This window comes from Amphiprion ocellaris, chromosome 12 (genome assembly GCF_022539595.1).
Source record: "Amphiprion ocellaris isolate individual 3 ecotype Okinawa chromosome 12, ASM2253959v1, whole genome shotgun sequence".
NCBI lineage: Eukaryota > Metazoa > Chordata > Actinopteri > Pomacentridae > Amphiprion > Amphiprion ocellaris.
In genome coordinates, this window is record NC_072777.1 from 6,754,180 (window position 1) to 6,769,594 (window position 15,415).

At 41.1% G+C, this 15,415-nt stretch overlaps 2 protein-coding genes across 12 annotated transcripts in view; one reads left to right on the top strand and one right to left on the bottom strand.

Annotated features, from left to right (window-relative positions):
- The window catches only part of myo6a (myosin VIa), a 201,577-nt gene extending 190,389 nt beyond the window's left edge, over positions 1-11,188 (top strand). For all 6 annotated transcript variants that reach the window (XM_055015731.1, XM_055015733.1, XM_055015734.1 and 3 more), the window contains 2 exons: positions 1,228-1,446; positions 5,978-11,188. In XM_055015731.1, coding sequence (XP_054871706.1) covers positions 1,228-1,446; positions 5,978-6,177 — 419 coding nt within the window. In that variant the 3' untranslated portion in view covers positions 6,178-11,188. The remainder of the gene's footprint in view (positions 1-1,227; positions 1,447-5,977) is intronic.
- A 56-nt stretch (positions 11,189-11,244) lies between these two features.
- Positions 11,245-15,415, bottom strand: part of LOC111574551 (interphotoreceptor matrix proteoglycan 1-like) — a 158,175-nt gene continuing 154,004 nt past the window's right edge. For all 6 annotated transcript variants that reach the window (XM_055015728.1, XM_055015725.1, XM_055015729.1 and 3 more), the window contains one exon: positions 11,245-13,496. The gene's annotated coding sequence lies outside the window, so the exon portion shown is untranslated. The remainder of the gene's footprint in view (positions 13,497-15,415) is intronic.

Below are 15,415 nucleotides of genomic sequence, written 5' to 3' on the forward strand. Positions count from 1 at the left end.
CTGTCATGTGTGTATTTTAGCATGAAGCTAAAGTAGCCTGTTGTTTTTCTACAGTTTGGAAAACGAGCAGCTAGCCTGTCCAAAAGGTAGCAAAAGCCACCGACCAATACTTCCAAAACTCTTTAAATGAACATGTTATAGCTCATTTGTGAGGTTGCAGGGCAACTAGTCTAGAGAAAGAAATAGTGTTTTATCCAGAGTAAATCATTAGTAAGCTGGAGAGAGCAAAATATAAAAATATATTGTTATTTAATCAGTCAGCCTAGCTGTCCTCCATTTCCAGTCTTAGTGTCTTTTAGCAGCTAGTAATGTACTGTGTGCTAAAGTTCCTGCTAAAAATGTTCATATAGTCAAGTCACCTTCTCTTTGACATAATTGATGAGATTTAAACCAAAGCATTTAGTGGTGTCTGCACTTTAAATACTATATTTCACTGAGATTCTTTCTAAAAAGGCATTCTGAAAACATTTTTTCCAGATTGATAGCTGTAATTTCTATCTCACATCATTGAAACACAGCATAGTTATACAATTGTTGATTTTCATAAGAAGGAAAATTCTCTAGTCTCCATTAGGGATGTTACTGATTAATTAACAATCAATGAATATCTGTCAATATTTATCCAAATATGAGTATATCAACTGATGAGGCAGAAGACAACATTCATATTAAAAAATTAAATCCGCATTAGTGTTAGTTCCTGTTTTCACCACCAGGTGGAGCCTCTTATTGTTTAATAACAGAGAGACCGCAGTTAGTTTGCTGCTTAATTCTGTAGTGACCTGAGGAAGCAGCTGCTTGGACTACAATCCGTCCCGTGTTGGGATCAGTGAATATTATGTAGTTTTAACTCAGAATGGCCACCATGACAGAGACGTCTGTGACTGTTAATAGCTTCTCGCCAGAGCTTACATATTCAAGATTAGAAGGAACACCTGTAACACAACTGTCTTGTAACAAATGTCAGATTTCTGTGTTAAAACTAGCCATACGTTTTAACGATTTATTGATTATTGTTTAATGACACTGCTCAATATTGCTTAAGGAAATTGTTTACATCCCTAGTCTCCTTACTGTGTCATAAGTTAATACACAGGTTGACAAGCAGTTTAAAAGTAAATTTCCCATCACATGCTTCCCAAGCTGCATGTGAACATGGTCGCTGACTGCTGATTGGCTGCTATCGCCTGTAAAAGACACCTAACTGTTTCTCCGTTCAATCAACAGCCCAGCAGAACCCAGCCCCGCCCATACCGGCACGGCAGTATGAGGTGGCGATGAACCGGCAGCAGCGCTACTTCCGCATCCCGTTCATCCGGCCGGGCGACCAGTACAAAGACCCCCAGAACAAGAAGAAGGGCTGGTGGTACGCTCACTTCGACGGGCCCTGGATCGCCAGGCAGATGGAGCTGCATCCAGATAAACACCCCATCCTGCTGGTGGCAGGTCAGTACCACACAGAGAGGGACGGTGGAGGGAAGCAGGGTTTAATAGAGATAGTGGCTAAAGAAAGGACTGACTGACAGATGTGAGGAAGGGAAGAAGATGCAGTGGGTAGAAAGAAGAGAGGATATTAGAGTAAAAACAAAATCATGGAAAGAACAATGGAAGAAGGTATTTTGTAATTGAAGGAGTAGGCATTAAGGAAAGAAAAGAAGGACTGAAAGGAGGATGAATGAACACGAAGAGATGGGATAAGCAGAAATTCTTTTTCCAGAGATTAGAAGTTAGTTGTGCTGAGTTATGGTTGAAGATTTCCATTGGACGTAGAACAGATAGAAACAAGTAAGAGAGGATCAAATAAAAGGGGGAAAGGAGAGACGATAGCATGGAGTGAGGAGGAGGAAATCAATGAGTCGATACTCTGACAGCCACAGAAACAGGAAATCAACAGTGGCACTTCATTGGTCGACTTTAATCAGTGTCCAGGACTGTGACTTTGTGCGAGTGCAGCAGATTGATCATCTCTGCTCATAATGCACCGTCAGGTCGTTCTCCACGGGGCAGCTGTAAAAACTGAGAGGCATTTATTTTTTAGGAGTCCTGTGTTGGACGTCTGATGTGAATCATCGACCAGGATTAGTTTATTTCTCCTGCGAGGATGATGGAAATGGGTTCTTGTCAGCTCTCGTCCAAACTTTACCGTGCACAGTCATGAGTAGCAGAGTATTCATGCTGCTTGACTTGATGTGTTCAGTACATGTGTTTTATGTACACTACCGTTCAAAAGGTCGGGGTCACTTAGAAATGTCCGTATTTTGTAAAGAAAAGCATTTTTTTCAATGAAGATAACATTAAATGAATCATAAATCCAGTCCAGACATTGTTAATGTGGTAAATGACTATTCTAGCTGGAAACGGCTGATTTTTAATGGAATATCTCCATAGAGGTACAGAGGAACATTTCCAGCAACCATCACTCCTGTGTTCTAATGCTACATTGTGTTAGCTAATGGTGTTGAAAGACTAAATGATGATTAGAAAACCCTTGTGCAGTTATGTTAGCACATGAATAAAAGTGTGAGTATATATTTCTGCTGCTTCACCCTTCAGTATTAGCCCTAGATTTTCCTGTATGATGTCCAACTGTCCTACAAAGACACAATGCAGTAACTACATATCAGGTTAGATGCACCGCTAAAGAAATAAAACCAGTTAATGACAGCTAGCAATAGCCACAGCTGGCCTAAAAGCTTAATTTACTTCATCCCTCCCTACTACCTGCTTCCTTAAGTTAAAAAAATATATATATGGAGTCAGTTTTCAAACTTTTAGAAAATTATTTCTGGTTTTGTGTAGCTTTACTCTCTAGTGGCTGCTGTCATTTTTATCTGTTAGCATAGTTTCCTAATGAACAGAGCAGCAATAGTTTGGCTCCGATGGATTAAAACACAGCTACTTTGAGCAAGTCATTCGTTTAGTTTGAGCAATTCAAATATAGGGAAAATTACACCCCAAAACTATATTCCACAACCACAGTTTTATAGCCTTCACCACAAAACCATAAACAGAAAAATTCATTTATGGCAAGTCAAACTAAAACTGTGTAAGTCACCAGTTGTTGTAGATTAAACTCATATCAAAAGAGAACTGCAGATTTGTGAACATAAAGAAAAATGTCGTACCACAAGTTATGCAATTTACAAGCCGGACCGAAAAGAGATCTTAATTTTAGTAGGACTTTAAATGCCATCAGGGCTTTCACTGCCTTTTGCAGCTGGTTCTGTCCTTCTCAATGGTGTGCAGAACTGACCCTATTTAACATTTATAAGCAGAATGTAAATAAACACTCCAAAGCACAGCTGTACTTGTATAAAGCCATATATAAAAGCACAAACAGGTAGTGGTTTCACCTTGTTCTATGCTGCTTTATGCTAAGCTATGCTAGCCATTATGACTTCACCTGCTTACTTAAAACAAGAGGTTGATATAAATCTTCTCATGTCACCACTGGGGGAAAAAAAACAATTATGTGAAATGTTAAATTATTCCTTAAAAAGAAAAAGACAATTAAACACATTATCTAAGCAGGATTGTAAATACAGGGGGTCCTCAACTTAAGTCGGAGTTCTGTTCCTACAGTGTGATGTACGTCAATTTTCGCCATAAATCGGAACTCCGGCGAAAATGTAAACAAAGTCGTTAGATGCATCACGTTATGATCAGTTCTTTGGGAAAGTCATGAATACCAATGACTTTCAATGCATGTACGAGTCATTTTACAAGAAGATAACAGACCGGTGAATGTAAACAAATCCGTCTTATAGCGCCGCGTATTCGTCCGCTCCGCTCGTCAACTAGTTCCGACAAAACGCCGTAGGTTGATGACGCCGTAAACCAACAGCCCTCTGTAATGTTAAGTTATACAGTATTTTTCAAATGTTTTTATTTTGCAGTTCACTGTTAAATATACCCTTTATATCACACGCACTGTTAATCAAACTGACTGCATTTAAAGAATTAAACTCCACAAATGCAACTTTCCCCCACAGACGGTTAAATTAAACGAAACCAGTAAAAGTGTCGAAACGAGCTGTAAAATCACAGATTGGACCAAATGACGAGTCAAAACGACACTAAAAGAAAAAAGAAAAAAGCAGTTGTTTTGTTTACCCATCTGTCTGAACATATGTGTGTGTTGATGAGTTCAAACATCACGGCTCCTTCCAGTGTTTCTCTCCACTTTATTTGACTTGCAGTCGTCTGTGGGTTGAGAAACATTTGTGAGCTGTGGGTTTATGAAACCACGTCGCTGCACGGTGTGATTTAAACACTGTGTGGTCGTCGGGTCTCACACATCTCATATTGTCATGAAATAGCTGGTGTTTTGCAGCAGCAGTATGTGGGTGAGTAACTGCCTCATGTGACACTTGGATAACACACTGCTGTTTCTTGTTATTGCCTTTACAGCTTCAGATGTTGTGTTTTACCGACTGAGAGTAAATTTCGACTGTTGAGTGTGTTCAGGAGATGAAATATGTTGTCCGCTGAAGTTTAGCTGCACCTGTTTTACTGGTTTTATTCAGACAAAATATTAAGAAATATATCATCGATCAATTGGTGACATTTAAGCCTTATTTATGTAAATCTGTCATCTTCCTGTAAGATCAGTTCTGAATAATTGTGTTTGCTGGTGTAGCTGTGGCAGGTTTTGTAGGAGCAACACTAGAAACAGCTATTTACTGTGAGTTTCCTGTTTTACTATGTTATTCAGACCATTTATCTCTTTATATTTGACATTTACGTGAAATATCTCAACATAATACATGTAAAAATGTAGCTTTTAGCAGGCTAGCTTCTGTATAATAGCAGGCTGATGTCCTAAACAGAGTGATCTATGGCCCAACCCTTAAACTTTGAGGTGAATACCTGCTGAGGAAGTCAAGGAGGCATAAGGGCTCCATTGTGGGCTTTTTGATACTAGTACAGGGGGTCCTTGGTTTACGATGTCCTCGACCTACAGCATTTCATCGTTACATCAGGACTGGTTACGTGGACTTAGTTGGCGAGTGGAGTGGACGAATATGTCGTCACGTGGCAGTATAGGCGGCTTTGTTTACATTTGCCAGTTGTATGCCCTCTTACTAACTTTTTGGCCTTCATTATGGCTCCCAAGTGTAAGTCAGACTCCTCTGATGCTTCAAATAAAAGGAAAGCCGTCTCCATGTGTGCCGTCTTCACTGCAACGTAAGAGCTGCAGCTGTCCAACTAGTTAAACTTGTGCTTACAAAATGAATCACGAGTCGTAGCAAACTTGATTCGCATTACAAACACAGCAAAAACTGCAACAAAAACAGACCAAACAACATAAATGCATGTAAATAAATCCTTTTAACTTAACCAGTAAGTCCAAAAATGAAGTTAATTACTTACGAACTTGCCTCTGTGGCGTTTACAAAGTAGAGAGCCGTGCTCGGAACAAAGCGATACACCGACAAACATCGGCATTATTAGATCAAGTTGTAAAAACAGTGCAATATATTCTGTTATTTTCTTGTGAAATCACTCATACATGCATGAAAATCATTGTTATTAATGACTTTCATGAAGAACTGATAGATATCGTGATGCACGTAACGGCTTTGTTTACATTTTAACCGGAGTTCCCACTGTAGGAACAGAACTTTGACGTAAGTCGAGGACCCCCTGTATCGGATCTTTCTGTAAGCTCGTACATCTGCAGACTTTCCAAAAGGACTTGTCCATAGTTCACAGTGAAATCAGTGATATATAAACATAGCTGTCCTGCACTACACAAAGAAGACTTGTGGTAATTTTCTAACAAGAAATTATCCTGAAAAACCAGCTGAGGAAACAGTGTTTGCCATGTGGAAGTTTAGCAGACCTGCAGGGACAGACATAATGTACTTGTGTTTGCTTTCAGTTTTGTGGCAAACATTGCATTAAAAACAAATCAGATTTTCTGATCCTTAATTGTCGATTTAAAGCTAAAGGGGGACTGTGTCTCCTCCCACAGGGAAGGACGACATGGAGATGTGCGAGCTGAGTCTGGAGGAAACGGGCCTGTCGAGGAAGAGGGGCGCTGAGATCCTCCCCCGGCAGTTTGAGGAGATCTGGGAGCGCTGTGGCGGCATCCAGTACCTCCGCAGCGCCATCGAGAGCCGGCAGGCGCGACCCACCTACGCCACAGCCATGCTGCAGAGCATGTCTAAGTGACGGGGCAAACAAAGGGACGAATGCACCAGCTACCTGACACAGATGGCGTCTGAGCGCACTGCACCAGGTTCTGACTGCAGGGCATTCAACGCGGGTTTTCTCAACTGTCCTTTTGTTCCTCTTTTGTCGATAAGTTGTTGTTCTTGCGGGCTTTCGGTTCCTCGATGGGCAGGGCAGGGAAGTTTTGCATTGAACCCTATGCAGAAAAAATCATACTAAATGATCACATCCGGTTGTTTTCCAAGGAATTCTGTTTTCTGTAACATTTCTGCAAGTCTAACTATGAGGCCTTAATACTACTTTAACAGGGTTTAATTGACGAAAAATAGGACTTATTTTTTTTGTTCGAAGCTGCCTCCCCAAACCAGAACTTTTAATTCCTCTGTAATTATGCATTCCTGATGATTACACTGAAGTCTCACTGGTGTGTCGCTTCCATCTTAACAGTTAGCTGGTGATCCCTCTCCAACTTAAAACCTGCTGTTTACATTGTCTTCATGTGGTTCTTACAGGGCAAAAACAAACTTGCACAAGGAGTTGTCAGCTCTCACCGTGAGGCAGTGCTGCATGAGTGTCAGATTCTTCCACTCGTAATTAAGTCCAATATTTGCTAATACTTTTTTTTTATTTTACCTTTTGTCTTTTCAACCGAATGTAACTCGAGACCTCGTTGATTTGTTTATGTAGTGATTTCTTTTTTTCTTCTCATTATGTGTGATTTAAATTAGTAAAGCTAATGAGAAAGGTCCAAAAATGTCAGACTTTGAGACCAAATGTCGCTCTTAACACTGAACCCTGGTTGGGTTTTTTCGTCTTGAGCAGCTCCATGATTAGTTTCTGTCTGTGTTCATCAAGCAAAGCAGAAAATGTGAATCAATTATGCAACTGCTGAGATAAAACTCCACACGTTGCTGCTGTTTCAGAGCAGATCAGCGCTGCAAAAAATATCCTCGACAACTCAGCCATGCCATCTTTGAAGTCTTCAAATTTGATCTTTTTGGTAATTTGCCAATGCTGTGAATCCCACGGGAATTTCACGCATTTTTCATTGACGTTATCTTTACAAAATAAATCATTCCATCGGGCTGTTTGTTTCAAAATGTCATTTGATTCCTGAAAATTTCATGTCGATTGGCCATTTTCCTGCTGCGTGAGAAGCTATCGAGCATGTCATCAACCGTACAATGCACTGGTACTCAGCCTTTAACTGGAACGTTCACTGAATATTTTCTGTACAGCAGGTACAGTACGTGCAGCCGACAGTGATATCACTGCTGGAATGTAAAAGCTTATTTTTGAAAGAACAGTTTCTACTCCAGTGGCTCGGGCATGTGAGGTCGTTCAGAGAAGCAATAAACTACGCAAACTAAGCTACAAAGAAAATCCAGGTCTCCTCTGACGTGTATATAAAACACAATAGACAATCTGTCGTGACGTCACACTGCGTTCTGTCCCTGAGGCTGCTACGTTTCCTGAGCTTTCTGTTCCCTTTGATGCTCCTCACAGGAAAAGGTGACTTAGATCGTCTGACGGCATGAACATCCATCTTGTTGAAAAGTTGCTGATCGCCTTTACAGATGCCATTAACATGCAGGAACGCAGGCTTAAAAGTCAATAGAGTCAAAGCGTCCAGGATGTGCTCAAGGTCTGTGACAGCAAAGACGGAAAGTCCTGATTTGGTGCTCTGCAGGTCAATAGACATCTGCACGTGTGTTAAAACTGGACAAATTTGACTGAAAGTGACTGATTTTCAACCTGTTGTCAAAATATGAATTCACTTCAAACCAGACATGTCTCCGTGTTCTTGATCTGCAAACTGCCAAATCAGTGAAGGTTTGCATGTCTGACGCTGGGTTTATACAATAAATAAATCAATACATCTGTCTACAACAGCACAACTAATGGACATAACTGTGACCCAAATGTCTTGAGCTCATTTTCTTTCAATACGTGCAGTTATGACACTGACCCTGTTTTAGATAAAGACCACGCTACAATATGAGGTAACTCCATGTTGTTATACAGTCACTGATTGCGTTGTAACAATGGTTCTAACCTAGATGTCTGGAAAAACATTTAAACCAAATCTAAGCCACTTCTAACAGTCGGCCTTTGAAACACAAATCCTTCCCAGCACTGGAGTTGTTCCGGCCGCTGTGCTGCGGCTCACATGTCCTGTTTGGAAAAGCAACTAAAAGCAGCACTCAGGGTATCTGCAATACTCTAAAAGCACTGAATTCAGTTCCCTCCAAGTTCTTAAAAACATTTTTAAAAAAGTCTTGAAATTCATTTACAGAAGCCTTGATTATTTCTCCTTCCCTGCTGCAGACAGTAACACTAGTTAAACATGTTTGTATGTGACTGCAGCTGCCAGAAGACGTGATTGGGCTGCAGGAGGCCGTTTGATCCTTTTCTATGGAGTTTCAGTAAAGCATCGTCACTTCAGTAGAAAACAGCATCACCAGCTGACAATGGACAAGTCAAGATTCTTGTGAGAATGTGAATGAATTTAACTGGGTTCAAGTAAAGTTCCCTGACATGATATACACCTCTGAAAAGTGCAGAAAACATCAACAAGCAATCGTAGGCCTAAGTGTCCCCATCAGTTTGATTATGAAAGTGTTAGTGGTGAATACTGCAGAAACTCTGAGCAGATATAATACTGGAGTAATTGCCAACCTGTAAATAGTTTTCACGTTAACTTCCAAGTTGTTACGACTGTGGAAGTCCGATTTTTCTGAAAACTTGCCACGTAACGATATAGAAAAGTGCCTGAAAACTCCAAAAAATAAGGACAACTCTCACGCACCAAAGACCAAATGAACCAAAACTGAATGGACACAGTGTCATTGCATCGACTTAATTACGTGAAGGCTCAAAAGTTGCTCCCATCCATCCAGTATTTCCTCCAATCCAATTTATACTGAGCTGTGAACATTGTTAAAATACATCAAAGTGTGCAGCAGCACGGCAGCTGAACAGCTCGGCGGGTGTCAGATGGAACAGCTGGGTTTTACTGTGAATTCTGGTGTAAATTAAAAAAAAAAAAAAGCACAAGTATGAAGAGCAGTGGTCCAGCAGGAAACCTGAGCCTCTACATTCAGACATTGCTGTTGACATTGTAGCTCAGATGCAGTCCTCAACTTGAAATCAAACGTCTTCTTGTGTCCAGAGCTCCATTTTCTTTGCTGGCTTTTCTACTTCTGACATCAAACACACAGACAGTACAGAACAACAACACTTAAAACTGTAAATGACATGTAGGACATGAAGTTCAAAATGTCAAGATTACCGTAATTTCCGGACTATTGAGCGCACCGGAATATAAGCCTCACCCACTAAATTTAAAAAGTAAAAAAAGTTTTGTACATATACAAGCCTTACCTGACTATAAGCCGCAGGTGTCCACGTTGTAACATGAGATATTTACACAGAAAGATTTTTTTAAAAACTTTTAATTAAAGTATGCTTTTTCCGAACAGTGCCTGTAACATCGCAGTAAAACGCATTGAGTCAGTTCACGCTGCCGACTCCAACGTCTCACCATTGATTCACTGATATCAAGCTTACGCTCTATTTCCTTCTTCGACAGGCAGATCGGTTGCCTTTAACTTAAAAACTGTGTTTCCGACCCGATTCTGCCGGCCGCCGAACCGCGGTTTGGCAGCCTCGGGTAGCGCTAGCCCGCTTAGCTTAGCGGTTGGGCAGCCTCGGGTAGCGCTAGCCCACTTAGCTTAGCGGTTGGGCAGCCTCGGGTAGCGCTAGCCCGCTTAGCTTAGCGGTTGGGCAGCCTCGGGTAGCGCTAGCCCGCTTAGCTTAGCGGTTGGGCAGCCTCGGGTAGCGCTAGCGCGCTTAGCTTAGCGGTTGGGCAGCCTCTGGTAGCGCTAGCCCGCTTAGCTTAGCGGTTGGGCAGCCTCTGGTAGCGCTAGCCCGCTTAGCTTAGCGGTTGGGCAGCCTCGGGTCGTGCTAGCCCGCTTAGCTTAGCGGTTGGGCAGCCTCTGGTAGCGCTAGCCCGCTTAGCTTAGCGGTTGGGCAGCCTCGGGTCGTGCTAGCCCGCTTAGCTTAGCGGGGCTCGTTAATGGTAACCGCCAGATATAAGTCCGGACAAACTTTTCAGGGGGAGAATGAGGCACTTTATTGAACCGGCAGCAACTGTCCACGTGCACTGGCTTCCCACTTTTGTCCTGTATAACTGGCTGTATCATCATGGTGCATCTCACTATGCCTCCGCTTCCACACTCATCTCGGCAACACACACACCTGTAGCGCTCCTCCTCACATCACACACATATACACACACACACACACACACACACACACACACACACACACACACACACACACACACACACACACACACACACACACACACACACACACACACACACACACACATCGCAACTTGCTGAGGGTAAAGGAGAGCAGACTCGACCTGCAACAGCTGCATCATATGCATTTCTTTGTGTGTTTTCCATGATGAGGGTGTGTGCATGAAGCGCAAAATGACTGATTTGAATAATTTAGTGTGAGTGTGTTTGATTTAATTCGAGCAGTTTCATTGGTCCACTGTGACCTGTTCGGTAATTTTATTGGTCTGATGTGACGAGGCTAAATGTATTGATGGCATGAAGCTCGCACGTAAAAATCTATACTTTAGCCGCATCGTTGTATAAGCCGCAAGGTTCAAAGCGTGAGAAAAAAGTAGCGGCTTATAGTCCGGAAATTACGGTAATGTGGAACAAGTGAGACGAGTTTTTCCTGCATGTTAATGTCGAGTGTGAAGGGTCCACGTTGTAAACTTCGCCTGTGATTAAGACCTCAGTATTTAACACCGGAGTGACGACCTCAAAGTATTTCCCCAAATGTACAAGAACATGTCGTGAATTTGCTACGATCCATTTCTCGCCACACATTACAATCATTCCTCGGGAAGCACTGCCTTTGTCCACTGTCCATTTTTCTAACGCTGATCTCTCTAACACATGAATAAATGCATTCCATGTTTCACTCACCTCTCTGCTCTTTCTTTGACTTCAGTGATGCTGCTGGAAAACACAACCTGAGAAATGATTTTTTTTTTTTTTTTTTTAATGAAGAAAATCTACTTTTTTGTTAAATAACAGTTTGTATTTTCAGCTATTGTTTGCCAAACTCAACACATAAAATATTCCTTTAACACTTTACATAAGAAAAGTCCACATTACAGTCATTGGGTTTGTCCCAAAAGCAGCAATAAACATCAGTAGATGTGTTGACTCAAAGTACAAGAACAGCGACAGATTATTTACATGGAGTGTACAAGAGAATACAATGACGACATTTTGAATCTATGAACCCACAGACAGCTGATCCAAGTGAAGATACATGTGAGCAAAATTAAACCTGAGCTACATATTTTGGTACAGGAGGAGGTGTAATGAATGGTAGGGGGTCAAGTCAGGTGGTTTCCTCTGCAGAATCAACATACAAACATTATGCCATCTGTAATCCTACTAAAAATATCAGTTGTTAGTTTACACACAACTATGTCTGGTCTGGCTTTCCTGTTTTCAAAACCGTAATATAGGTCGAGGTCAACAGGAAGGGGTTTAATAATCCACACAAGTTCTAAAAGCAGGAAAGAGAAACCAGTTCATTACTGGCACATGAACATAGAACAACATAGGTGTCCTGTTGAACTCTCTAAAAGTTAATCCACGCAGTCCAACCAATTGGATTCCAGAAATTTCAGTGGTCCTTAGACGATTCAAAATAAAAAGAACTATGTTTCATACCCAAGGTGCACTTACTCATTTGCTCCCACATCTTCAAATCATGCAGTGTTCTTCATCAGAGGATAGGTTTTGCTCAGTATTCATACACATACAGTACAATCCTATTAACAGCAAAGTAAAAAAAAAAAAAAAAAAAAAAAGTATGCAGACATCAAGTTCCAGAACACACTAAACTATTGAATCTTACTGTAAATGTTATTGATTTGTGGCTGCAGTTTAACTAAATATAGTAAGTTTGTTGTACATTTTCTGACTTCCAGGACAAAGACTATGGGCTTCAGCCATACCAGCAGCGCAGCTACAGATGCCATTACCACTCGCCACTTATATCAGCAACTATTGGATAATTTTCCATTAAATTCTCTGCAGACATTCATGGTCCCCTGAGGATGGATCCCAGAGAGCTTAATCATCTCCTGGCGTTTCCCCCAGCACCTACATGAGATTGATATATTTGGTTTTGAGGGAAATATCTCAACAACTACAGGACTGTCACAAACGTTGGTTAAGACATTCCTGTTTCATGTAGGACAAAAAGTAATAACTTTGGTGATCCTCAGACTTGTCCCATATTTGATCTAAATTTCAAAACTGCAAAACTTACTCCGTACAGTCTCAGATGCGATATGTTAGCATGCTAGCACACAGCGTTAAAGTTGGGTTTTTTTGCAGGGTAGTAATGCTCCTCATTCTGAGCTCTTACATTACCGGCTCCAAACCTGGGGATTGGAACAAGACGATAAAACCTAAACCAAAGAATGATTAAGGGGATAATATGTCTAATATGGGACGTGAGTAAGAATATATACTGGATGATTTAACCCCCAAATGTCCTTCAAATCAAACCATGGGAGGAAAATAAACTTTTAAAGTTGATTAAAGTGCTCGAAATCCTGTCCACGTGAAGGGAGTAGCCTGTACTGAGGGGTCATGAGCAGATATCATTTGGTTTTCAGGAGTCACAAACCAAAATGATTAGAATCCTTCTGCCTCATTTCCAGATTGATCACTACTGCAGCTTCAGTATATGTAAGGTTTAGGTGTACGAGTTAGAGAGCATCTCTATTATTTATCTAGAAAAGCTCATTCAGAAATGTTTAAATAATTTGAGCGAACTGTGAGCAACTAAACCAAATCCCTAATGTGGGGTCTCTTTTTGATTCAATATTTGGGAGAGTGATCAAATTATTTCTTACCATTTGACACCAGACTTGACCAACCTGTTCACTACAGACACACACACAGAGTCAGCAGAGATGGACAAAAACGGTCCAGAGTCAATCAATATCAACCCGATCAATATGGCGGAGTCGTCCACTGAGCTCCTCTTCGTTGTCAGAAGCAGACGGTGGCTGTCCAACAGTTTTAAAGTGGCCTAAACGTCTGTTTCCCCAGAAGGGAGATGATCCTCTGATATGAAGCTCTGAGGAGTTTGGAAGCCAAAAATTTGTCCTGAAACCTCCTCAGCTCCACATCAACTCTGATTTTTAAGCCAATGAATAGAGGAGTCCCGAGTTCCTGCTGCTGAGTCTTGTCTCATGGAGTCTGTAGGGACATGAAACAGTATTAAAGGAGCATTTCAAAAGTTTTACATGTCAGTCAGTTCATTAGTCATGGGGACTTGGGCTTCAGGAGCAGAGGTTTATAGTTGTTAAAGTGGTAAAAACTGGAGATGTGTTTGAAAAACTTGGCTGACTCAGTCCCATAATTCCACTAAGCAGTCTATTTTAGTTTCTCCAGAAGAGACTACGTGAATGCCTTAAATGATTTACGGTATATAACAGTGAGTACACTATGGTCGAATGATTGAAAACTGTGCCGCCTTATTGCAACTGGATTACTTCTAAGTTCAACGGGAGGTTATTTGCTCTTATGTCAAATTAAAAACACATAGTTCACATTTACAGCATCAAAAACGCAGTAGGAACTCAGTGTAACAGACTTTTTATGTCCACCTTTTTTGATTCTCCTCAGCATGAAAGATACCAGCGCTCCACAAATGTCTGGTGAGATGTTCTGCCATTGTTCAGAAACTAGTTTTTTCAGATTCTCTTTGCTGGAGGGTTATGTTGCTCGTTTTCTCTTTAAAATACCCTCCAGGTGTTCTACTGGATGGAGCATACTTGTGCAGGTCATAGTTTCCACTTTTTCTTCTTTAGAAACTCTTCTGTGGTTTTGGCGGTGTGCTTTGGACTGTTATAATGCTGGAATAATTCTCTTCTGCCAAGCTTCTGCAGACCGGGAGTCATCTTGTCAACAAGTATCATGGTGTATCCATAGACATTTGTGGTGCCATCTACAGTCATGGACGAAAGTATTGGCACCCCTGGAATTTTTCCAGAAAATACACCATTTCTCCCAGAAATTGTTGTAATTACAAATGTTTTTGGTATACATGCGTTTATTTCCTTGATGTGCATTTGAAAAACACAAAAAAGCAGAAGAAAAAAGCCAAAACTGACATAATTTTACACAAAATTCAAGAAATGCGCCGGCATAATTGTTAGCACCCTCAACTCAATATTTGGTTGCCACCCTTTGGAAGAAATAACTGAAACCAGTCACTTCCTATAACCATCAACAAGCTTCTAACACCTCTCAAATGGAATTTTGGACCATTCTTCTTTTGCAAACTGCTCCAGGTCTCAGATTTGAAGGGTTCCTTCTTGCAACAGCAATTTTGAGATCTCTCCATAGGTGTTCAATGGGATTTAGATCCGGACTCATTGATGGCCGCTTCAGAACTCTCCAACGCTTTGTCTCCAGCCATTTCTGGATGTCCAACCATTCGTATAAATGTCTTCTCCCTTCCATCTTTTGCACTTCTGCAGCCCTAAATCGTGATACTCCCACCTCCATGCTTCACTGTCAGGACTGCATTCACTATGGTAGTCCTGGCCACGTTCACACCAAACATGTTGGACCATATCGGCAAACACATTGTTTTGGTCTCATCTGACCAAGGAATGTGCTCTTAATATTTATCGGACTTCTTTTAATGTTCTTTAACAATGTTTAATTTTTGCAGTTTAGTGCCAAAGAGCAAGCAAAAGTTGTTTCTCTTGAGTGCATTCCATAGAAATTTCTGCTATATAATGTCCTTCACACTGTCTGAGCTCTGACGTTGTCACTGATAATCAAATCTGAAGCACCTGCCCATCTGTTTTTCAGAGCTACATTGCTAAAGTATTGTACTCTCTGGGTTATAATTTTGGGAGACAACCACTCAAACTCTCATTAGTGGTACTGTGACTGTCTCTACCTCTACTGATTACTACTGTAACTCTGTTTTGACAGATTTTTAGTTGGCCACCAATCTTCATGTATCCATGATGCAGACATGCAGATAGACAGCCCATAGTTCCAAAACTGAGAAAGGTCAGGTGTTCACAGGTCAGGTCAAGGTTAGCTTGATTAGAAAGCACAAGTTTACTCCATCCTGTTTCAGTGATCACAGGTTTACT